The 25,772-nt window shown below is 43.1% G+C and overlaps 1 protein-coding gene across 1 annotated transcript in view; it reads left to right on the top strand.

Annotated features, from left to right (window-relative positions):
* lig1 (ligase I, DNA, ATP-dependent) overlaps positions 1 to 16,246 on the top strand; it is a 51,577-nt gene extending 35,331 nt beyond the window's left edge. The window contains exons 21-27 of the mRNA XM_063885024.1: positions 1,473 to 1,617; positions 2,235 to 2,317; positions 2,685 to 2,837; positions 6,527 to 6,580; positions 11,871 to 12,014; positions 13,483 to 13,575; positions 16,063 to 16,246. Of these exons, the coding sequence (XP_063741094.1) occupies positions 1,473 to 1,617; positions 2,235 to 2,317; positions 2,685 to 2,837; positions 6,527 to 6,580; positions 11,871 to 12,014; positions 13,483 to 13,575; positions 16,063 to 16,137 (747 nt within the window). The 3' untranslated portion in view covers positions 16,138 to 16,246. The remainder of the gene's footprint in view (positions 1 to 1,472; positions 1,618 to 2,234; positions 2,318 to 2,684; positions 2,838 to 6,526; positions 6,581 to 11,870; positions 12,015 to 13,482; positions 13,576 to 16,062) is intronic.
* Positions 16,247 to 25,772: the final 9,526 nt, after the last annotated feature.

Here is a 25,772-nt window from a genome sequence, read left to right as displayed (position 1 = left end):
AATACACATTTTAAGCAGATTTTTCCAGAAGTCAGGTGAATAAAATGCAAATCAACAACTGCTTCTGTCAGCCAGTGCTCAGTACACATTTAAAAAATCACTATCTATTCTTAACTTTTTGCCATTTAATTGAAGCCTCCCACCTACATGTGGCATTTATGTAAATGTAACAAATTAGTTTGTCCCTGTTTGCACATCATTCTGCCCTTTTTCAGTCTTTTTTTAATATATTTTTGATTGATTATCTCTCTGTCTCTCTCCCTCTCTCTTTCCAATAAATGTTCAGTGTTCAGTTCCCTGTGCACTGCACTCCTTTTGTCACTGCTAATAGTGTTATTGGCCAAGTGAAAGAGCACTTTATGTTTCCCTCCTGAACCCTCAGAGCAACCATTAGCCGCTGCTAGCAGCACTTCAGCAACCACTGAGCACACCAAGGTCACGTCCTCACTTCTTTTATTTAGTTAGTTTAGAGACTAGAGAAGTCAGTTTGAAGGCTAAATGAAATGATAGGGGATTTAGTGTCTGTTTAGGTAAAGCAGGAACTACTGAGGAAACACTTTAAAAAACCACGCTTTTAAGTATTTATTCTGTATTTATTATTACGAGTATCAACATGAATAAACACTCCTATTTTCCAGCATTAAAGCCTCTCTCAGTCAGCTAGCATTTAGCGGTTAGCAACTTTTCCCTCAGCAGTTAAAAGAGACCAATCCTGCTAAAGAGCGGACACACTTAATTAGGAAGCATACCTCCAAACAAACGCTTATGTTACTCTGTATGGAACGGCTGTGTTTTGCCAAATCACCTGTATGATGTAACTCGTTTCCAGGGGAAAGGGTGTAGATAGAAGATAGATAGAAGTACTTTATTATTATCCCAATTTGGGAAATGTTTGGGTTGCAACAACTTATGACTTATTACTACGTATTGAAGGTTGATGTAATCCTGACTCCCTCTCAATACGAATAAGATTATGCAGTCTTGGCTTAATATTTGGAACGACGAAGCTGGTCAGAATCAATGTTAGTGTTTCTTGTAGTCATGAAGGTGCTTTTCCATTTTCACCAAGTGTTAATTAGTGGATTGAGTTTCCATTACCTTCGTTTTCTTCAACGTGCACCTATTCAAAATACCCCCAAACCTGAAGTAGAAGGTTGGAAACCTGAAGTAGAAGGTTGGAAACCTTCGTAATGGTGTGCAACCAACTCTGTGTGTGTTTTGCTGGTTGGAGACTTCTGTGCGAGTGTGTGTGTGGGTGTTTTAAAAGGTGTCCAATTGTGCCGTGACTGTATCTGTGAGTATACTCCGAGTCTGTGTGTTTGTGTGTGTGTGGGAAGCTAGCTGAGATGGCATTTCATCCTTGTCATTGCAAGGCTCCGAGCTATGAAGAGGAAATGGTTGTAATGATACACAGTTTTGCCATTTTGTAACATGTCAGTCTCTCCGTTTGTGTGTTGCGTGTGTGTGTGTAGTCCCTGGTGCGGCAGCCGCTGTGTCGGCGTCGGGCTCTGCTGAGGGAAAACTTCACGGAGGTGGAGGGAGAGTTTGTGTTCGCCACATACATCGACTCCGACAACACCGACACCATCGCAGAGTTCCTGGAGCAGTCTGTCCGAGGTGTGTGTGTGTGTTCATGATTGTGTGTGTTAGACATGGACACACTTTTTTATTTGTTTTACTTCCCACTTTCCCTGTGCGTGTTCAAGCTTTCTGTTTGTGGGTGGTTTTTGCGTGCAAACTTCATTTCATTTGCGACCTTGCCTCCTGCTTTCATGTGGAAATTCTCTAGTGTGTGTGTGTGTGTGTGTGTGTGTGTGTGTGTGTGTGTACTTGTTTTCCTGCCTGTTGTCTCTTTGTTGGTTGTATTGTTGTGTGTTTGCCTCAGTGTGTGTGTTTTCCAACAGAGACCGAACCTGTGAGTTGTGTAATTGGGTTTTCTTGTGTTTTAAAGTGTGTGTGTGTGTGTGTGTGTGTGTGTGTGTGTGTGTGTGTGTGTGTGTGTGTGTGTGTGTGTGTGTGTGTGTGTGTGTGTGTGTGTGTGTGTGTGTGTGTGTGTGTGTGTGTGTGTGTGTGTGTGTGTGTGTGTGTGTGTGTGTGTGTGTGTGTGTGTGTGTGTCTCAGAAGGAGACAAAGACCTTCCATGTATCTCAAAAGATAATCTGTTCATTTCCTTTCGGCACAACTAGGATCGTGTTGTGGTGTACTAATATGTGTGTGTGTGTGTGTGTGTGTAGACTCCTGCGAGGGTCTAATGGTGAAGACGTTGGAGAAGGATGCCACCTACGAAATCGCAAAGCGCTCTCACAACTGGCTCAAGGTGTGTGTGACACATCAGTGACTCACATAAAGTATTTATAAACGCGTTTGTGTTTTCCATGAGGACAACCGGTACATTCCTTAAGACACAAAGACATTTAAGTGAGTTCCAATATTTGCATCTTTGACTTTTCAAAGACCAATTTCATATTCCTGGGAACATTTTAAGTGCTATTACCTTGTCAACATTTTGAAGCATCAGCTGAGTCGCCTGACAGTTCACTTTGTTCATAACTGACATTTAATTGTGCTGCTGGCATTTAATTTATGCACGGAAGAGCTGTACCTTTTAAGACTTGGAACAAATCCAGCTGCCGTGATGCATAATGTGCATTATCATGTAATATCGGAGCCTCTCCGTCCCACAGCTGAAGAAGGACTACCTGGACGGGGTGGGGGACACGATGGATCTGTGTGTGATCGGCGCCTACCTGGGAAAAGGCAAGAGGGCGGGGGCCTACGGGGGCTTCCTGCTGGCCTGCTACGATGAGGAGAACGAGGAGTTCCAGTCCGTGTGCAAGGTGTGTGTCTGTGTCACATTACAGGTCATTTAGCTGATGCTCTTATCCAGAACTTGTTGCATACACGTCAGCACCATGGACATGGCGGACACGACATGTTGACTGCAGGGTCTGGGGATCAAACCTCTGACCCTCTGATTGGTTGACGCGCATTTTCCACAGAGCAACTTAAAGTGAAAATCACAGAACCATTCAGTCAGGTGTGTGTGTGTGTGTGCTTGTGTGTGGTTTCTTTGTGTTCATGTGTGCTTTTGAACTATCAATCAAAAGTCTGAGCTTTTGTGTGTTTGTGTGTGTGTAGGCATGACTGGGTGCATCTTAGGATAGCTTGTAAGCGTGTATTTGAGCATGCGTGACCACTTGTGTGTGTGTGTGTGTGTGTGTGTTTTGTAGAATAAGAGTGTGAATAAGCTGTCTCCACCACAGAGCGTACATGCTGCAGAAACCTTCCATCTCTATTTTTTCTCTCTGCTGTATATATATGTAACTTTTATGTCTTTATCCATGGAAATGGGATTTAGCGAGCAGTGTGAACACACTTCCAGCACCGCCCGCTTCACTTTCATGTACTTACACACATTCACACCTGGGAGCTGGCTGGTTAGACCGCAGCGCCGCCGGCCTCCGAGCACTTCCACTGGAGCCGAGGAAGGCTGCAGCGCCCGTTAGATTTCCGTGTTCGCGCTTCACTCTGGGTTTTTTTTCTTCCTCCTGTAAATAAAATCTCATTGGGAGATGCGTTCACAGCTCAGATGTCCACCCTGGATAAGTGAGGTGAGGAGAGACGTTTGAAGCACAGACCGTGTCAGAAGAAATGCCTCTTATTGATTTTCACATTATCCTTTATTTTTGCTTGGATAGCTGCTAGCTCTAGTGTACATTTTCAGATATTCTACAAAGTTTTTCTCATCATTTTTAAACTTTAAAAAAATGCTGACTGAGCCACACAATGGGAGTAGCTGTCAGTCATTATAACCCGGTGCATCCAATAGCTTTTATTAATGCTGTTATTCACAATTTCACCTCTAATCTTTTCCACATTAAGATAAAGTCTCACCGTCTCGTCTGTGAGGGGTCCCGGCTGGCATTCCTATCTAATCTCATTTACGTTTGGTTGATATCTTGGCAGTTGTGCTTTCTTAAAGTTGTATACATGTCCTCCTTGCTCAGCATTTTGTTTATATTTAAAGGCTGAAAAACAATAAATCAGTTTATTTTATTCAGAACTGGAAGACATAGAGCTCACAGTCCCTGCTACTTTTTCTCTCTCACTCCTCAATGTCAGACATTAAACCAAAAGCAATAATCTCGTTGTCCTTGACACGATAAACTTCAGAAACCTTCAGTTTGAGAGGCTCCACTATAGCTCAGAGCCCAACGCATTTCCATTTCCCCAAAGTAATCTCCTCTATACGTCTAGGTGAAACGTCCTTGAGCGAGTCCTCAGCAGATCCAGGAGCAGCAATACTCTGCTCTGAAGTTCACTCAAACTCCGATCCCAGAGGAAAGAAGTTGTAATAAAACGGAAAAAGGCAATTAGGTAACGGTCTACTCTCGCCATCACTTCACTTTCTACAGGTGTTGAATTCAGTTTGTTTCCCTGGAGTAATAACAATCAGTGGCTCACTCATTGGATATTAGTTTGTTATTGGTGCTGACATCCTGCTTTATTAAAGACAGTGGAAGGGCCAGATTAAATCCTATTCACTTCAGCTCAACATAATGATTATTTTATTGCTATTTCCCATACTTTAATATCTCCCGTGTACATCAAGACGGATCTTCTTTTATGCCACGTTATCCCAGCGTGAATTCTGGCTACTGTGTCAACACCAATCTCAGTAAATGGTTACGTCTTCGGCGAGCCCGGTGTGAAGCCTCGGAGCAGACCTTACAGAGCGCTGCCTTCGGGCGAAAGAACTCTGAGAACAGGTTTTGTTTATTTCAAAGGGGAAACATCAAGAAGCACAAAGCTGTGAATCAGAGGCTCAGTGGGAAACACTGTGCTCTGGTTGTAGGGTTAGGTGTTAATTCAGTGTGATAGTTTATATTTTACATTTCATTTCATATCTCTTTTCAGAGGCTTTTATCTAAAGGGACTTACACACATTCAATACTGGAGCAATCCCTACAGGAGCAATTTTGGGGTGAAGTGTCTCTTCCAGGGACACAACGATGGAACCAGTGCTCCCCTAATCCAAAGATCAAATCATCAGACCTGGAAGCCACAGCCTCCCTTATTATATCGTCATGTATATAGGTTTACGTCCAGGATCTCTGATGCATGAAAATCTAAAAGGAAACATTAAACCCACCGTCCCATCAAAAAAACGTTCACCCTGAATGTGACGGAAACTTCTGATGCAATGGAGACCAAACTCAGAGAGACACGGGAAGAGCTGGAACTTTGATGGCAAACACTGAAGGTTTATTATGAAGTTACAGCCGAAGAATTGACAAGACATTTGCTGCAGCCACGAGTTGACAACAGCGACCAATTCTGAAGAACTCTCCTACAGTCCAAGGTTTTAACCAGTTCAGAGTGTATAATCAGCATTCCTCATCAGCGAGAGTAAACAAATATGGACCCTGAATCTAACTAAAGCTGTCGTCCATGGATACGAATGTATGTCAGGGAACACGACAGATAAGAAGGGCTTCTAGACGTCCCTGAACAATAAAGTATCTCATGGTAGCTTGAGCTCGGTCATAGACTGGCATCAACAAAGCACCCAAGCTGCCCCTCCTTAAGGGAGATTACAGCAACCTCAAGGCCACAGAACTATGCCATGTGAATAGAGACAGAGGAAGGAGAAAATGATGAACTGTGTCAAAGGTTAAACACCTCAGCAAATATTCCTTAACAGTGAAGACTCTGTCCAAAAACAATGTGTTTTGTTGGAGACACATTCAATTTCCCTGGGCTCAAAGCAGCAGAGTAGGGTCCCGAGACTCACCTCTTCAAAAATCTAAATCTCCGTTGATGAAGTCATCTTAATTGAGCATCTGGAGCGTATTTACAAAAATGTCCCATAAATTCTGGACGTTTTTACAAATCATTATTGGACATTTTACATTTATTTGTCACTCGACTCAAACTGAAACACCAGACTAGTCTCAACCATGTAGGTTTTTATCTAGACCCGTCATTTATTGAATAACCAGAAAACTAAAATAGTATATTAAAGATACTTAAATTGCTACCAGCAGTTCATATTTTAAAATCCATTTCCCAGAGCTACAGAGAAAACCCGTTTCCAATACCTCCCGAAATGCGTGATCTGCCACAGTTTGCTTAGGACTTAGATTTTAAACTGAACAAATGAAGGTGCATCAGTCGACTGAAACCTCCAAACCTCCTTGTGGTGACGGCCGCCTGAGGAACCCACAGCTTCAGATTCAGAATGCACCGGGTAGAGTACATCTGTGAGCTGGATAGATGCTTTATTTGCATGAAACCCCTTCCTCTCTTCTTCCCGTGTCTGTGCATGTCAGCCCGTTAGCTGAGTCTTGTGTCTCAGCGGGTTCAGGTCTTTTGAGGGGTGACATGACGCTTCAGGCAAAGCACGAAGAGACGTGGTGTGTGTACGTGTGTGTGTGTGTTGTTGCTTGCTGCCAAATGTCTGCTTACCCACCATCAGGGAATATATATGTATGTGTGTCTTATCTTCCTTTCGTCGCTTTTCCAGATCGGGACAGGCTTCAAGGATGAGGATCTGGAGCAGCATTACAATTTCTTAAAGGTAACGTGACTGTCGCACTAACTCGTTCCGTGGGAAAAAAATCACAACTTGACGCTTGTTTTTCACATGAACGCCTTCCTTTTTAAAAGTCATAACCAGGGTTTTTCAACATGCTGCAGACAGCTTTGAGATTAAAAGAAGCAGATTGGTCTTTGGAGCCATTTCAGTCTACAGATCCCTTCATTCATTTCTTCATTTATTCCAACTTTTCAGGTATAAATGGAAACCAAAATGAGATGGAGATGTGCATATATACTTCCAAAATCATCCATTCATTTACGAAACCTGTCGGGTATTACAGAGAAAGGTCCCCATTGTCTCTACTTTACAGAACATGACATGTATTCTCTTAAAGGAAAATATATGTCGTGAATAATTTGGCTTTAAAACATGTGCTTGTTTGAATTCGGAGTAAGTGTGCAGGCGTTGACATGAGGTAATGAATTGCTTTTTCAATTTCCATCTGAAGAGGCTTGTTCCGGAGCAGCAGAGCAGCAGCATTTGGAGAAATTGACGACTGCTCTCAGGAGGAGTCAGGATGCATTGGAGTAGTGTTGTTGACTTTATCAGCTAAGTGTAGACACGCGTTTACATACATTCATTTAAAAAATAAAAAAAAAGCAGACATCTGTTTTAAGGAAGCCACCGTGAGATCATATTCACTGTACAAAAATGCTGGAGTTTTTGGAGCGATAAAACCTGGACTGTCCACACAAATGAATCACGTGACCAAGTTTGACCCCAGCGTCCTCCAGTAATTCAAGCACAGAGGTTTACCATGAATTGCTTGGCTGTGAAAAGGCAAGGAAAGCTGAGAAATTGGCTCTAGCTACATGTAATGCGTTGACTGGAGACCACAGTAATTAAACACAAGTACCTTGGTGTAATGGCACGCCTAATCCATGTCAAATGGTCTGTGCTCGTTTGCTTTCTGTAAAAAGGTAGCCAGTGTCAAGTTGCACAGGAGTGGGGGATAGAGCACACGGTCACTGTCTCTACTCGTTCTGTACAGGAATCCTGATGTGTTCTTCACATGTGCGCAGATAATGGTTTACGGTGTTGTCGAGAAAGTGTTTTTGATCAACACAAACATCCGACGAATATAAAACTATCGAGCTGAAGGCATTAAAGACAAAGAGAAAGAAAGAGAGGAAGAAAAATCATTTGAAAACATAAATCATGTGTTCAGGAAAGCCTTGCGAGATCACTTTGTCTTTAAACGCATCTTTAGAAAAATCGTGCTAATGAGTGCTTTTACTCAAGTACAGGATCTGATGACTTCTTCCAAAGCTTTGACCATTTGTTTATTTAAGCTATGCAAACATTTTACTCGCTTTTCATTGGTCATACATGACGAAGTTAGCGCCGTATTTTAAACATTCCTCACCAAAACAAGAGAGAACGTGTCCAAGTACCAATTTAAGTCTTTCATTTTATAACTAATCAAACCAAAGATAGCTCTCTCAGACAGCAGCTTTGTCGACTCTTTAGTTAAGTATCTGAAAATTGTCAGACTTCAAGCCGATAATTCAGAAATCCTCGGCTAAAGTGAAGTTTAAAACCCTTTCAATTTCTCTTGCGTGTTTTTGATGTATTTCTTGTTATCCACACCCCGAAATACTATTAAAACTAGCCTTTCAATCACAGATTATTATTCTGATTACCGCAATTTCATTTCTGTAATCATTGACACCAGTAGAGATAACACTCACTGAACAAACTGCTGCACATTGGAGTAAAAAAACCTAGAATTAAAGCTGTAAAGGTTAAGGGTTTGGACTGAGCGCTACAAACTGCTGCACGGTGCTGAATCACAGTGAAGCAGTGATTGAGAAGGTGGTGTAAGCTTTTTTTTTTTCCTACCCGCGCGGAGCAATACAGCCCGTACTGTAGTGCTTTGTAATGAGGCCCTCCATGTGAAGGTGATGGATGGGGAATTAAGGCGAGCTGCCTGTGTGGTCGTGTTGCTGCAGAGCTGTAGGCCGACGGGAGTCCAGACACACCGAAGATTGGCTCAGTTCACACTGCTCTGGGAGGGGGCGAGCTGCAGCGCTGTAACCTGGGGAGCAACGAGGGCTTTATTTCCCTTTTGATCTCACGCTGTGATGATTTAACTTGTTGATTTTTAGATAGTTCTGTTGTTTTAAAACCCTTCTGGAGGTTTGTAAGTCCCCCAAAACGCCTAACATGAACCTAACTAAGTGGATAATGACACCCTCTGTGGCCCTGCTTTGCCCCCGTTTACCTTTACCTGGGCGTGGTCATCATCACCCACTTCAATGACAATATTGTGACGGTTTTGTGGGGATTAGGGCTGCACGATTTGAAAGAAAATACTGTTTGAAAGACAGACCACCCATTTGTGATACGATTCACCATATTTAAGGGATTTCTCTTTGATATTCACATTTAGAGAAACAACTGAACTGAAGTCTGTGTACTACTATGAGCAGGCTGGGGCTTGAAGTTGACTAAATATTAGATATTGCTCTGGAAAGAAAGAAATCTGATCAATTGTGCAGCCCTAGGGTTGACCATTGAGGCATTGTGGGAAATGTAGTCTTTTAGTGTCCCTTGACTACAGAGGTCATCATTAAGTGACAATAATTAGCCTTTTTCACATAAATACTGACTAACAGAACAGCTAGAGCAGTCAGGAAACACAAACACCTTTCTGCCATGCAACCAGAAAAGACAACTCTTACAATATTACAAAAACGTGAGATACCTCGTCTCCTATCAGGATATCAAAGTCATATTTATAGATTTCCTAGACTTGGGTTATTTTCTTTTACATCATTCCTATTGGTTATGATAACAATGTATTCACCGTGTTCATATCTGAGATCTGAGAGTGTGTCAGCCTTGCCACATCAAAGAAACAAAGCAAGAACTATATAAGCTATAATCGCTATATTTGAAGCTGCATCCCACTTGATACCGCAGCACAATAATGGTCATGTCATTTCCCACCACTCTGCTGCTTTTCTCCAACCTAAATACAGTTTTCATTCATTCATTATTTCGTCTCTGAGTGCTGCGGAGCTACTGTCAGTGACAGCCAGCTCTTCCTGCACAAATGTTTCACATAAAACGTCTCAAAGAAGCGGGATTACACCCTGTGAGCTGTTTACCTCAGGCTCTTATAGGAGAATATATGGTAAGACCCATGTTAAAGTGAGCCGCACAGGGATTTGCTTTTGATGTTATAAAATCTCCAGTCTTCCAACTTAAAAAGAACTTCATTTTTTTATTAAGCTCACCAAAAATACTGCATGCTGTGCACAAACCTGTACGTCCCCCGGCAACAACACCTGTACTCAATTATAAATAGACGTGTAAGTTTTTTCACACTGTATGCCCTGAAGATGGATGCTACACCCAGGGTTTGGAGGTTTTAAAGAAATGTGGAAATAAGTGAAACGCCTCCTATACATCATGATGTGTCGCTTTAAAGAGACCCTGTTGTGCTGTTTGGGGGTTTCCTCTTTCCTGTAGTGTGTTTTATATAGGTTTGTGTGCATGTGAATGGTCTGCAAAGGCTAAAATCCCAAAGTTCCCTGCCTGAAACGCCTCCTCTCACACATTGTACGTGACAGGCTAAGGGGCGGGACATCTGTAAGCAGTTAACCAATCACAACAGAGCCGGCCAGCTAAGACAAGGCTCTGGTTTCGGACAGAGGGTGAAGATTTGTGACTCAGTATTTCTCTGCAGCTCCAGAACACTTAATAAAAAACGGTATTTGAACACATACTTATCCTTTGTCAAACATTGTACTTATTCCGATTTGAATATTGCACTCAATTCAGCGATTTTGGCAAAGTGTGTTACCCTAATAACCATGAATTAAACGATTTCATGTGGATCCCGTGTCAGATAAAGTATCTAGCTGTAGCGCTAACTTCACGAGCATTGGTGTTTTATATAATAAGACCCTACACGCCTACCAGCTCCCTCATTGTAATTCCCTCTTTATAAGAGAGTCACTTGAATGCCTACAGTATAAATAATGTGTGAGAGGAAAGCAGCAGCACTGTCGGAGCCTCCTCTCCCCGGCAGTGCTTAAACATGACCCAGTTCTGTGGACTCTGCAGCAGCGTAGTTAACATGAATCTGTTCCCAGAGTCACAGTGTTTTTACGCCAAACGCAAGATGGGTGTCATTTGGTAATAGTGTGACACATACGCTGACAGAGTGATTGCTCGTGTCAGAGTTAAAAAAGGCACGATTAAATGTTGTAGAAGTTGACAGCTTGCTCGCAGAACGGGACCGGTGTGATGGAGGCGGGGGCCTGAACTCAGCTGCTAGTTTATTGAAGTTTTTATTTTATTGAAGCGGTTACTATCAGGTAACAGAAAGCATGCATATCAAGGCGTTTCTGAATGAAATCTTTCATGTAGGTGTATGATAATGTGGTTTGGAAAGCGCCCTCAGGCAGCAGGTATCATTTCAATTTGAGAGTGTTCAGAGTGCTGCCTCCCGGGTGGGGAGGCAGCGGCACAATCAGCAGCTCCTCTGTCTCCGTATCACTTTCTTTGTGAATGCATTTCACTTTGTTTCTGCATCATAAGAGGCATGCATGTATGGACAGACTATAAACAGAAGGATGTTTGTATTTCAAAGTGTTAGGACTAACTAAAGTGTGTTTCGTTGACAAAAAATATGACGAAATATGTCCATCAGGACGCTTTTCCTGTCTAAAACTAGACAACGACAAAAAAGCATTGAAGTGTCACATCACACACCCCCCTCCCTACCTTCCTAAAATGCCTCCTTTCTGTGACATCAGTACGTAACACCAGTGCTCCAACACATTGCACATGATATGAAAATGAGGCCCTTTTAAATCTAAAGTATGTCTGAATAAAATAATTGGTTTTGGCTAAGCTAAATGTTCAACATAAACTAAAACTAGACTATAATGAAGAGACTTTGAGTCAACTGAAAGTTTCCCTCACCTCTGAATTTAAACAGAATAAGGCTGATTTGATAAAAACTAACAAGGACTTTTGACAATGACAACATGTAAAGAAACTCAGCTGACGTCAACACTGGGGTTAACTGCTTCAGCATATTTGAATAAAATGTGTGTTTTTATTCCATCACTTTGATTTAAAGTCTCTTTTGTCATATGCACGATACCTAGAGCGTAGTTTGGCAGTGACTTAGGGTCCTGCAACAATGCATCATACTTCAGACCGACAAGTAGTGCACGATAATGCAAGAAAATGGTAACGCAATGTCTAAGTAAACAAAGAAAAGGTTCAATATCTATTCTCTATCCTCCAGGAGCACATTCTGCCTAAGCCCCGCCCCTACTACCGTGTGGACCAATCAGCAGAGCCCGAGGTGTGGCTGGACGCCATGCAGGTCTGGGAGGTGAAGTGCGCCGACCTGTCGCTGTCGCCCGTCTACAAAGCTGCCATGGGAATGGTCAGTACAGCCCGTTAATTCCTCCGTGTTCCCTCTGATAAAGCCGGCCTGTTATGGTCTGTTGACGACAGTGAAAAGTCACAATTAGCGGCTCTTAATTGAGTTATTAAAAATGTTGTAAAAGATGCCGGATTTAATGGCACAGATACTTGTTTATTACCCGTTGTGTAGCCGCATGTCTGACTCACGGCCCCACTGTGCACATAAAGGGTTTGCTATAAAGTTTACAGTGTTCGAGTCCTGAAGTAAAAAGGCTCTGAGATGGAAAACATTTAGCAGAGTATTACATATTTTACTGCATTTCTTTATTTAAAAAAAAACAAGTTTAAGGGTGCAAAGTGTCAATGAACATACTCTTTACGGCTTTGCTTTTTTTAACACTTGAATTTGATATAGCTGGATGAGTCATTGTAAACAAATGAGGCCATTACAGAGAGGGTCACATACTGTCAACACAAGCGGGTTAGTTTGACAGGTGATTTGACTTGGTTTTTAACATCATGTAGCATGCATATGTGTAAAAAAGAAATATGTAAACCAGGAATAAATGACTTTAACATGTGAAAGGTTATCTCAGCACTAACTGTACCGTGTTGAAACATCTCCCCATCACGATGTTACTACAACTATACCAAAAAACTCAGCTTTCATGAGGCTTAAACAGGTCAACATGTGAAGTAAACACATCAATATGCACTTTATTTATCTTTCGCTTTGTTATTTTTGGGGGACGTGACTCATGCAAGCGCACATTTGTGACTGGTTTTCACCAATCAGTTTAATGAGCTATCATTTGCGACATTTTTAAGACTCAAAATACGTTTTTCATAATGACCTTACTGTGGAAAAACTACCATTGGCTAGCGCTCCAACCCATTGTACGTGATAGGCTAAGGGGCGGGACATCTCTAAGCAGTAAACCAATCACAACAGAGGCAGCCAGCTAACCAATCAGAGCAGACTGGGCTCTGGTTTCAGACAGAGGGTGAAGAGAGGAGCTGCAGCACAGGCAGTATGAGAAACACAAAGAGCTTTCTGAACATTAAAGCATGGAGAGGCACTAAATACCAATATGACCCTTAAAATGAGGGCCCTTTAATGTCTATATATATATATATATTCATTCGGGAATCTTAATGCGACGACATTTTCTCCTTCTGGTTTTTCTGCAAAAGAGGAAATGAGTCATCAGGTAGAAAGAGAATTTCAGAGGAAGATAAAACGTAAGTAGGACAAAAGTGCAACTGAGGGTTGAATCCAAAACCTTACATTTTAATAGAAAGTAATTAAATCCTTGATGTATTAAAACCTTGAAGTAGTTGGGATTTAATAGCTGTTTTTTAGCCTCATGGTCCAAAAGATATTCAACACACCAAGGGGTCGCGGTTTATAGTACAGTAAAAGCAACTAAAGGACAAATGCTCACGCGTATTATTAGTCCTCTCACTGCGACTCTGCCCGCCCTCAGGTGGATCCAGTGAAGGGCATTTCTCTGAGGTTCCCCCGCTTCCTTCGGATCCGAGATGACAAAAAGCCAGAGGACGCCACGACTGGAGCTCAGGTACGTCACACTCGATCAACCTAGTTACAGGCAGTGTTTCAGTTTTCAGATCAGGTTATGTATTTGTACCCGTAGGTAGATCTGGTTTGCAGACAAGGGATCCACCCTGACACACACAGACACATCTCTAATAAAAGTACACCCTGCTCCGTCAAATCTCGAAACATTTGAAAAGAACAACACTAGCACAAACATGGACATTCAAAATTCATAAATAGGCATCTGTGTGACGCTCCTATGATTTGTTAATTTGCTGCTGGGATGAAGCTGTTTTTATACCGCTTGGTTCTAACCTCCGGCCCGAAGGAAGACGCTTAAATTCTGAGTGCAGAGGGTGGGGGTCATCATCCAACATGGAGGAGTCTAAATAATATCAGATTTACGTCTCAAGCATCAAATCTAAACTGTGCAGCGTGCGTGGAGGACGAGGAGGTCAAACAGGTCGACCTTGTGAAGTGTAATAATGACCGTAAACGTCGGGGGAATTGAATTTGCGTCTTTTCAAAAAAATTGGTCATCATGGTCACAAAGAGCTGTCCTGTAAAACTTCAGCCGTGAATAGCACTGCAAGGACGAGCTGCTGCTGCTCATTCCTTTTTTGTACGCTGGCATTGATTCATGGACCGACAGTCAGGTAAAACGGCACCTCTGGAGTTTCCTGTTGGAGTCTGGGTAATATATTCTGAGGGGCACAAACACTGAATGATAGAGTACAGTAGAGATGAGCAGGTCAGCTGTTCCTGCACCTGAAGACACGCTGACACCACGCATTCTGAGCCTCAGTGCATGAATGGATGCTTCACCTGAACAGTGACATTAGGGTTTTACCATTGGTATGAATTAAGTTTGAATTATTGAAGATGTTTCCCGCTGACCCACCTGCACATCCTTTATTTATGACTCGACCCAAACAACCTGACGACGCACACATCCCTGTGCAGTTGCATATGATGCCGAATACCCAAAACAAAGAGAGCTCTTCCTGGAGCTCTAGTTTGAGCTTCTGCACATCAATAGTGCTGCAACCATAGGTCAAGTTACCAAAAAGAAATGATTAACAGTGACTTAAATGAACGATGAGGCTGTAAGTAATTGTATTTGTTTGAGCTCTAAATGTAGTAAAATGTTTAGGAAATATTTAAAAATCAATCAGTGCTTTTTATCATCAATGAAGAGACTATCATCAATCATCTTTTGTAGTAATAGAAGAAACATTGGGGAAGCTAAACCAACACATTTTTAAAATTTCTGCTTCAAAATTGTCTTAAATGATTCAAAGGATCATCATTTATGTTGCAGTTTAATTTTATATTATTGGCAAAATGATTAATTGACTAAACGATTCAGTAAATATTGCAAAACAGCTGATCCCTGCTCATCCCTCTTAGTGAATGTGGGTATTTGTTTTACTTTTCTTAGCATAAAATCAAATCACCTTGAATTCTAAAACGTGTCCGAGGAACTTCGAGTGTTAAAGTAAAGTTTATCAAACTGAAAATGAAAGTTTCTCACAGTTATTGAATACACACACACACACACACACGCACACGGTATGCAGATTAGGTCTGAAAACAGATTCTCACAAACACATGCTTTTTTTTATGGAGAGGTGCTAGAGCAAAGGCTTTCCTGTGTTAACTCGTGGATTGACTTAATATATTAGGTCGCTTTAATGTCTGTTTGTAACCCACTTAGAATAAAACCAGTCTAATCAATCAATCAATCAATCAGTGGCACAGAAACAACACGATCGGGACAAACCGCCGCTTTGATGAGCAGACATGTTCACTTTGTCCACCAGTTTGACTCTCCTAAAAGTTTTAAGACACTCTTGCCAGCATTAATACTTTCCCTGTATACAAACTGACTGACAGCAACCACAGCCTATGGTTGTGAAACGGCTCAGATAAATTTGAGTTTTGACGAGGCTTAAAACATCCAGCTGTTTTCTACCCGAGGTACTTTTCATTCGTTCTGAATCAAACTTATAATGTCATTTTTTAAGCAGCCATCTGTTAACTGTAGATATGCGATGGTTATTGTCAGATTAAATGACACGTTGATCAGGAATTAGAGGGTGTAGACACACTTTCTGTGATGAAGCAGACGATTCAAAAATAATCCTGAATCCAGCCAAGAGGAATTAGGAGAACATGGGGACGGAACAGGTTGAGAATCAAAGCGTTACCTTGATCCTCTCATTGTTTTCCTCCTCGCTGTGCCACCCTGCCGCTCTACCGCTGAGTCTGGGCGGGCCCTGCTACTCCCACATTATTCCCCCCTCCCATCCTCACCCCTCAACCCCAGAAGAGCTCAAGCGAACACCACCTCTGTCTCCCAGTCAGCAGCTGGGAGTCACCGACTTCAAAGCTCGGGATATGAATAATCATCCTGTTATTTTTAGCTGCTCCTCTTCATGTTACTGACCTGACTTCATGATCTTCTCTCCCTCCGTCAATACCTCCATCTCTGTCCATCTCCCTGCAGATTGCTGATTTGTACAAGAAGCAGCAGCAGATTCAGAACCAGGGGGAGAAAGCCGAGCTGGAGGACTACTACTGATCGTCTGTGCTCATTAGCGCGGAGTAATAAATGAAAAGAATTCAGAAATAATTGTAAATAGTTTCTTTTTTGTAATGTCGAATGGAATAAAGGCTGTTGCCAGTTTTAAGCACGCTGTCATTTGTGTTATTGATTTATCGAGAGACGAAATTACATAAACATCTCGCTGCACATAAATTCCCCAAACTCATATCGACTCAGCAGTTATGCGTACCTTCTGCTAATAGATCCCTATCAGACATTCCCCACGCAAAACCACCCAGCAACGGACGGGCCGCATACCAATACTCTGAGCCAGGGCCCGATTTCTGCTCATAAGGCGGCGGCGGTGGTGGCGGCAATCTGCGTTCAGCGTGTCGGTTAATGAGAGGACGAGCCAAGGAGACCGCCGGCTGCCTCAAAACGTTATTAGAAGTCGAAAATCAAAAAAAGGTGCCGGAGCTGACAGATTCTCAAGCAGCAGGACAAAACAGAAGCACTCACAGCTTGCATTAGATGATGGAAATCCACTAACTGTCCAGCCTGAATCAATCAGAGACTGTTAGAGATGGAGGGGGGGGGGGGTCAGTTTGAGAGCCAAGGACGGGCGGTTGTTAAACGGAGAGAAGCAAAGAGGATTGTGAGCGTTGCGTCTGCAGCGTGAGTGGATGAGTGTGTGCTCCACACCGTGATTGAGCCACTTAATGTGTTTGTGCTTTTGTCAGCGATGTGTTGCGTCGAATGCCAAGTTAAGTGATTATGCAGGAAATATTTTGTTGACTTTGACACCGCCAGGACAAATGGTGCTTTGTTTATAGGTCTGCATCATACAGGAGCTGCAGAGCTGGACTGCAAACCCCTCATATGGCTGCAGATACATTTTGGTACCACTTTACAACAAGACCACCCTTATAAAGGGTTTAGTTTGTAAGTCATTTATTAATTAGGTTGTGAACACTTTATAAATCATCAATAAGACAAGAGATAAACAGGGCCACTGTGACCGGTTGCATGCCAAATAGTGAGCCTACATTTACCTGTACTCCTAAGCATTATATTGCTACTTAGCTTAAGTGATGCTAAGAAACATCAAGATGGATCGGGGGAGAATCAACTCAGTGAACAACAGATACCGAGGAAGTGGCTGATGAAGAAGAGGAAGGAAGCTAGGTAGCAAATTTAAGGCGTAGTCATCTTGCCAAATAGTGAGCCTGTGTTGATGTATGAAAACTATGTTAGAACTGGTTTATAAATGGTCCTTAATGATCAATAAAGTGTTTACAACCTAATTAATAACCCTTTATCAATCCTTTATAAGGGTGGTCTTATTGTAAAGTGGTACCCACGTTTCTATTACTGTGAGTGTGTTGGCAGTGGTGCCACACTATATACTGGAGCTACAAAATTCATGGTCCCCAGTGGAAACACCCTACTGATTTTCCCTTTAGCGACACCATGAGTGTTTTTGAGTGGAATCTCTCAAACTATTGGATAGATTTGGCAATTTTACATTCAAATCCCTCTGAGGATGCATTGTAATCTCTTTCCTGATCATCTGACTTTTCATCCACACCAATATCATAATAAAAATGTCACTTTGTCCAAATACTGTCCAAATGTACCTTTGTATGCAGTGCTGATTTGCACCTTAGCATTATTTCAAAACAGATTGGCATTTAAGCTAAGTGACAGTTCACCCCAAAATCAAAAACACACATTCTTCCTCTTACCTGTAGTACCATTTATCAATCTGCATTGCTTTGGTGTGAGGGTCAGAGGTATCGGCCTTAGGGATGTCGGCCTTCTCGCCAATATAGATGTCACTTTGCTCCTGATGCTCCAAACGGTAAAGAAATACATTTAATAACTCTTCAACAATGTCTCTTTTAATACACCGTGACCTGGTTACTCAAGACACTCCATGATGAACCTTGTAGTCGGCATTATGTAGGAACTATTTTATTTGCACCAAACTTAATCCGTCCGTATCGCTGTGCAAGAGGACGCATGACAATTCAAATGTCACACGGGCATGTGAGAGCGAGAGAAGTAAACATTAACGGTGTCCTTTTCGTCTGAGCTGTAACGTTGGCTGGCTGAAAAGAGCCTCCGTGATGAGCAGATGGCTCCATGTGCGTCTGCAGAAAGGAAGTGGAACTGCTCACGGCCGAATGGATAACCTTGAGTTACGAGGTCATGATTTCTTGCAATCAGGCCTTTCAACTACCGCCTTAAAGAGCCAAGAGCATGCACTTGTTTTATACTGCAGGAAGTCAACGGTTCCTGAATGAGACTGCTCACATTATAGTCTTGATTACCTTCAGTTACCGGGTCATGGTTTGTGGTGAAGAGACAATGCTGTTGAGTTTTTAGAAATGGCTCACACTAGCTAGTAAAGGCAACGCAAACTAAACAATCTGGAGTGTGATATGGCATTACAGGCACAAGTGAAAAAGGTGGATAATTGATGTCTTTAAATAAAGCCTTGAAGATTTGAAAGCATGGCTATAGACTTGTTTTATATCTGGGTAAGGTCTAGTAGGCAAGTAATGCACAGGCCTTTGCGTACATAAGTAGATGCATGCTTCCTTGGGTGTGATGCTGCAGAAAGGAGTGCTCTCCCTTTTAACTAAAGCCCTAAAGAGCCATGGCCATAGACTTGTTGATCTGAGTAACGTTTAGGAGGCAATAGCTGCTAAGTAATGCACAGCTAAAGAGAGCCTTAGCTGGATTATCTTGGGTAACTGTGTCATGGTTTCCAGCAACGTGACAAGTATTTTTTGGCTGCTTTCAGCACCATAAGCGAGGGATATGTAGTTCCATTATCATAAACAAACTCCCAAACAATCTAGACTGATTAATGGCATAACAGGTGAGAGGGAAGATATGTTTTTATGATGAACTGTCCTTTTTAACCACAGCCTCAAAGAGCCAAAAGCACGGTTGTTTTTTTCGATCTGTGCGAGACGTGAACTAGGATCATAAATGCATAGCTCCAGTTGAGCAGCAGGGACTTGTGCTGAACAGGATGAGATGCAGGAAATAAATTACAAGCGTCGGTGAGCCGGCATTCTCCTGTGCTGCAAGAAGGCATTCATCAAGTGTGCAATTTAACAGCAGCGGCTAGTCCGCAGGATCATTTGCATGTAAATCTTCGCCAGTTCTGTGGTGACTCGCACTGTATGTGGCATGTCACTGTTTCCTCATGCAGAGTGGGTTATATTTCCTATACTGGAGTGCCTGTGAGGTCAACATTTGTTGTGCTACCCCGGCATGCGAGTATGCATACTGCACGGCTGGTGGTTTGCCTGTTATTTGTGCGTGTGGGCTGTGTCTTGTGTCTGCAGAAGGGGAGTTTGAGAAAGATGCCATTGTGCTAGAATAATTGTGGAAATGCCAGGTCCACATTTGACTACCCTTTCTATCTGCCACTGTTGTTGATCTGTACCATACTCATATTTCCCTTCATTCCCCTGGTGAAGATTTAAAGGTGTTTTTTCCTCCCAGTTTGCTCTTGGAATATATTCCCCCCGCTGCGCGCTACATCTGACACTTATATTGTAATATCATCATCACATCTCGTCTATTTTTTGAATAGAAACAAGGGACCCGCTGGTGTTAGTCAAATTTGAAATTCAAATAGCACTTGTCAGCTGTACTGTTGCTTTAGAAGTTGGCGTGAGAAAGAATGTGAGGAACGGGAACAAAAAAAAAACAGTGAAATGAAAATCAAGCAGGCGGCAGAGCATGAAGTATTGAGAAATGCAAATATGTAATAAACTCGATTCCACACTGTGTAGCATGATCCCGGCTTTTTGTTGGGAATCACTCTGAAGGTTGACTCGCTGTCTGTTCATTTGTATACGTCTGATTGTGTACGTGGAGGGGGGGGGGGGTGTTTATGGACCTTTGCCTGCAAGCTTACTGTCTCCATTTCCTGTTTTGTTCATGTTTGAATGAATTTGTTTTTATTGTGTGTGTGTGTGTGTGTGTGTGTGTGTGTGTGTGTGTGTGTGTGAGATGTTTACGGAGGGGGGCAGCTGGCTCCTATCACACGCCTGCGGGGCATTGCAGCACAGTGGCCTCCATCGCCGCCGAGGTCCTAGCCTGTGTTCAAACAGCTGTGCTGTTAGTTCACATCAAGTCACCCGTTCACTCGTGTCCCGGGGGGAGGGGGGGGAGAGTCGCATTTGCAAACCTACCTGCTCCCCTGCCTCTGTTGCCTCGCTACATGTTAAGGAGCCACTGGGGGCTTTGCAGCGTGGAGCTTGATTTATATAGAATGCCGCAGAACTGATCTGTGTTGTTGTGACAGATGAAAGGCAGGCTCCTCGCTGCTGAAATTGTCTCCGCTGTGTTTGTCTTTAAAGTTTTCTGAAGTGTCCCCCCAAGCAGAGTTATGGATTACCTCCAACTACAAAGAAAAAAAAGTGGGTATCTATAAAAAAAAAAAAATAAATGCCAGGTTTCACCTTTTCTCTCTGCTTTTGTCTCCCCCTCTCCCCCCAACCCCATTCTCCCACATAAGCTATCTGTCATTTTCACAATACCCCTTTCTCCATCCCGTGAACAATGCGTTTGTTCTCCTCCTCCTCCTCCTCCTCCTCCCCATCCCTCCATCCCTCGGCTATCCCTCCATCCATTTGTTTGGTGCTCTCTGTGACATCTCTGCCATGCCAGGCTATGATAGAGGGAGGGACAGACCCGGCTATTGTCCGCGGCCAAAACCGCAGAATATCAATCGTGTTTTTCTTGAGCAGGAGGCCCGAGCGTTGGCCAGTAACCTTTCGGATTTGATGATGTCAGGCCCCCTCATTTTTGGGTCCTTTATGCAATTTCCCTCATCCTCCTAGGCTCCTCTCTGAAAGGGTGTTAGGCCTTCAACGAGAGAGAGACTGCGCTGTGTGACTCATCAGGGCACTTCATCAGCTCACTTCAACTAGCACAAGTCGTGTGTATCTGTGCCAACAAGTCCTCCAAGTTAAATGAGAATATATTGTTTGTAAATGACCTCCTGAGTCCTTCCCTCTCTGGAAACACAGCCACATCTCTCCATTGTAAAAAAGTGAAACTGTTGTGTTAAGCAACTGCTTTGGTTAAGCTTTGATTTAGATAAGATAAAACTTTATTTAGCAACCCGAGGGAAATTGCTGTGAAGAAGCTGCAATACAAAGTGGGATGAGTGTACGAATCTATTATAACTGGTTTGGGGTAAAGCAGACACAGAGTCCAAATGGAAGCACAGTGACATGATGTCAAGCAGGCAGGTTTAATCTTTTCAATGGACACCGTCTTAGCTTTGTATGTTAGCATGCTAGTTAGCTTAAAGATCATGAGACTCGAATGTATGGCATCTCTTCAGGTGATGATCATACACCAAAGTATTTGACACACAGATTTTAACCAGCCTGATAAAAAGTAAAAAATACAGAAGGATTTTTATTAAGGCCATGAATGTTTGTACGGTTTCATGGCAATTCATACAGGTACCAACATTTCAGTCTGGATCAAAGACAGAGACCAACCAACCAGCCTGCCATCTTTGTTGCTCTGTAACGTCACTCGACTTCCCCCTCTCTAGCTTTCGGCTACAAAAGTCACCTTTCTCACAGTAGGTAGAAGTCTTAGTCCCTTGAACATGAAACAAGCATTGTTGTTTGTAGTAGGTCCCCTTTAATGTGCCCACCTGGAACCCAAAAAGCTTTTATTCACCTTGTTCATTAACGACCTTAATTCCTGCAAGAAGCTGCTGAACACCAGTGAGCTAGATGACCTCTAAATCAGTAGCTCTGATCCTTTATACGTCATGTTTACCCCCAGAGCTGCAACGGGTGAGCTCAGGTATCCCATCATTCACACCACCAATTATCTAAAGGGGCCCTATTGTGTTTTTGGGTGTTTCCTGTTCCTATGGTGTGTTATAAAGGTTTTTGTGCATGTAAATGGTCTGAAGAGGCTAACATTCCTGTGTTCCCTCCAGAGGGAGTTTCTCTCCCCCCCCCCCCCCCCTGCCTGAAACGCCCAAATTGGACTCATTTCTTTACTTCTTTAACATAGTGACATCACTAGCTAACACTAACTATTGTCACTTCAACACATTATACTGATAGGCTAAGGGGCGGGACATCTCTAACGGTTTGACCAATCACAACAGAGCCCGGCCAGCTAACCAATCAGAGCAGACTGGGCTCTGGTTTCAGACAGAGGGTGAAACGAGGTGCTGCAGCACAGGCAGTATGAGAAAAATAAAGAGCTTTCTGAACATTAAAGCATGGAGACATGTCCCAGGAGAAGAAGAAAATACAAATATGAACCAGGAAATGAGCAGAACATGTCCTCTCCAAAGCTTTATCTGGTGTTAAACTAACAATTCCATATGTTCATGTGCTACTTTACCCTGTCCCTTTGAACAACTGTTAGTTATTCACACTTTTATTTACACGATGAGTAATCTTTTAATGTTTCAGATAGTTTAATCTCCACAATCCCCCCATCTACTCATAAGCAACTGCAGATATATCTGGTTGGGAATCAGTGCACTAAATGCTTACGATTTAAACCATTTCTAGTCATATTTAGTTGCACTTTCTGACTCCAGATCTTGTTTTAGTCTGCAGGCTTTGAACTGGTGTCCTATTAGAGAACCACACTGCTGTATTTATACTTAATCCTGCCTCCTAGCATTAACTTTTGACAGTTTTCTGGCCAATTGCTCGCCATGGCTCATTTGCCTTATTTGGTTATGGAAATGTTTCGCTTGATTATCCAACCCCTGCAGCACAACTGTGAGCCGATGGAGTCGTTTGCGAGAACACTTTATGATTGGTTTGTGATGGCGACGGTGGTTGTTGTTGCCCACTTGTCAGCGCTTCACTTTGGCCCACACTGAGAGGCTTGTGCTTAAGGGGGTCGGACTGCAGAGCTCTCCATCGGATCATTGTCGACGGTCATTAGTCTTTTGACCTTGCAGTGAACCAGCCTGTGGTGTGTATTTCTTCTGTGTCTCTCCCTGATTTGACCAGCGATAAACCCTCCAGTCCCATCTTAAAGACGCTCTCCATTCACAGAAGCCCTCCGCTCTCTGATAAAGACATCCTCATGCTGCACATCTGCCAGGCCGCCTTGTGATCACCGCTGCACTGTGACAAACATACCCAACACTGCAGAAAAAATTAGACATGCAGAGAGTTGACAAGAGCGCCAACATCTACAGCTCGGGACTCTTTCCCAGACTGATTATCCCCGGTCTTTTCAATGTGCGCTCGGTATGTTTGTTTTTCTCCCTCCTGCCATTGGGAATAATTCTACATCAAAGAAAATTACAATATCACAAGTAAAAATGCTCTGCACATTTCTACGGGTGTCTAATGACTTGCCTTCACCAAATGCTGAGTCCACTGTATCAACCGGCAGAAAAACAAGCCTGATGAGTTACACAGGCTGACAGTGAAGACGGTTTCATTCTCACCGTGGCTGAAGCCGGGGGTAATTTGCGTATTCATTCATCTCTAATAACACCAATTGATATGAAGCCTTGTCCACCCCAATATCACTAAAGTGCAGCTGACGACTGATGTATAATTTAGCAAAAACCTCTAAATGGCTGTATGAATGGTGTTTTCTCCGTCCGTTTCTCAGTACTACCTCTCTCTCTCACCTCCTCTCTGTATAATTCAGCTGCAGATAAGCTCTCCCTCTCCTGCATTAGTGTGCTACACGGCTGCCAGCTCAAGGAACGGGGGCCTTCGCTCTATATGTGATACAGTTACTGCCTGCCAAGCTGAGCCATTGCCGCTGCCACCGTCACTCGGCGCTGACGAGTTTGGGCGGCTGCCACGCTCCACACCTGCCAGGCTCATAAAGAATCCCCCTGTTTCTCCGGGGCCTGAAGGCAGGATCTGCCATAATTGTTAAGGATGTCGCGATTCAGACGTTCAAGCCAAAGCTTAGACAGTTGATGGCGCCAACAAGTTGGCAGATGGTCCATTTTGTTCAGCTGATCCGTCGGCAGGGGTATTTGGGGTGTTAAGATGAATGAGTGGTTGCAATATTTCACAAGTGGCAAGAATTTATTCCTCGGTCTCAAATGTAAGCAAAAGTCAATCTGTCGCTAAATGCTCTGCTGCCGTCTCAGCCAAGAAGAAGATCCAGCAGAGGAAGCCTGGGTAATCAGGCTCAACGAAACCGCAGTGAAGACGATGGAGTGGACCTCCTTGTCAAGTGTCTCCTCTACACTACCAACTGGAAGACTTGCCAAGTATATTTGTCTAATACCTATGTCAGCATATGTCTTTACACTTCATGTAACGCCTAATAACTTACAATGCCCTGAGATTTAGGGGCCTATCTTGTAAAAGACGATTTTTATTAGAAAATCAACAAAAAAGTGAAAACTTTTGAGCATTTGTGGCTTGTTTTGTAACCCAACATTTCCTGATTCTGGTCAAATATAAATAAAAAAGGCCCCCAACATCTGATTTATCTAAACATCCCCTCTTATTTCAAGAAATCCTACCAAGCAAATTTTTACTCACAATTTTTACTTTCCTTTTCATAATTATTTGACTTGTATTTGGAGCAGCTCATTCCCCATGCATTTCCCAAGGGGGGCAGAGGCAGTCAAATCATGACTGATATTTTAAACTTCATTTTGGGGAAAATGTGGATCCAGCCTGTGTGTTTCCTGAAGCTGGACGAGCATCGCAGACCATTAATTTGTGCATGTATCCACGAGTACGATGCCAGCGGCTAAATTGATGCATATTTATGACATGTGACAAAATGATGGAATGAGGCCTCTAAAAAAGGAAGATTTTTTTTGTTGCAGAAATTCCACCCCAGCATGTCTGCTCTTTTTCTCCCCATGTCCTGCTTCTGTATCTGTCTCATGTCTCTGTGTCCTGTCCTCATATCAACCCATCTATATATAGCAGGTCTCTCCCCACTCCATCGCTGTCTGTGTTACTGGAAAAAGAGAAAAGTGGGCGCTCCATTTTTTGAATAAAAAGCTTTGTCTCGGGCACAAGCAGTTAGCATGGAGACATAAAGGGAGAAGCAAGGGAGGAAGAAAGCGCCATTGACAGGCGGTCAGTCCCCCCCCTCTCTCCATTGTCTCCAAGTGCTAGACGTCAGCAAACGGCAGGAATCTGGAGAGAGGGAGGACAGCGAGCAAAGAGTCGGGGCTTTGTTTATGGAGTCAGACCCGGTGAAAGTGCAAGGAGAGGAGAGACTAGGGGTGAGGGAGGGGAGAGCACTGGTCTGACCTCGCTGCAGGATCCCCCACCCCCCCTCTTCCTCGTCCTTCACTGTAAACACACAGCTCCCCATGTGATATTTACATATGAGCAGTGATCGCTGTACTGCAGATGGTCATGACGTCCTGTTAGTGCCACCATGCTAAGTGTTGATTAGCATTCCCTCTCTCATCACAGGGGGGGTGATCTAACACAGTCATGATGGTGTAACGCTTCACAGAGTTTTTTTTGCCAAATTCGCAAAAGGAACCCATTGTTTACCTCCTTAGTTGACCAGCTACAGGTGCCTCCTTATTCTACTTCAAAAAGATAATGTGTGTATCCATGAGATCAACAGGAGGGGTGGAGGTCAGGGGGTGTGTGTGGAGAGGAGGAATGGGCCGGGCCGGGGCCTGTGTGAGG

Source organism: Eleginops maclovinus, chromosome 6, assembly GCF_036324505.1.
Source record: "Eleginops maclovinus isolate JMC-PN-2008 ecotype Puerto Natales chromosome 6, JC_Emac_rtc_rv5, whole genome shotgun sequence".
In the NCBI taxonomy this organism is placed as follows: Eukaryota; Metazoa; Chordata; class Actinopteri; order Perciformes; family Eleginopidae; genus Eleginops; species Eleginops maclovinus.
The sequence above is the reverse complement of the archived record's forward strand: the minus strand, read 5'-3'. Positions and strand labels throughout refer to the sequence as shown.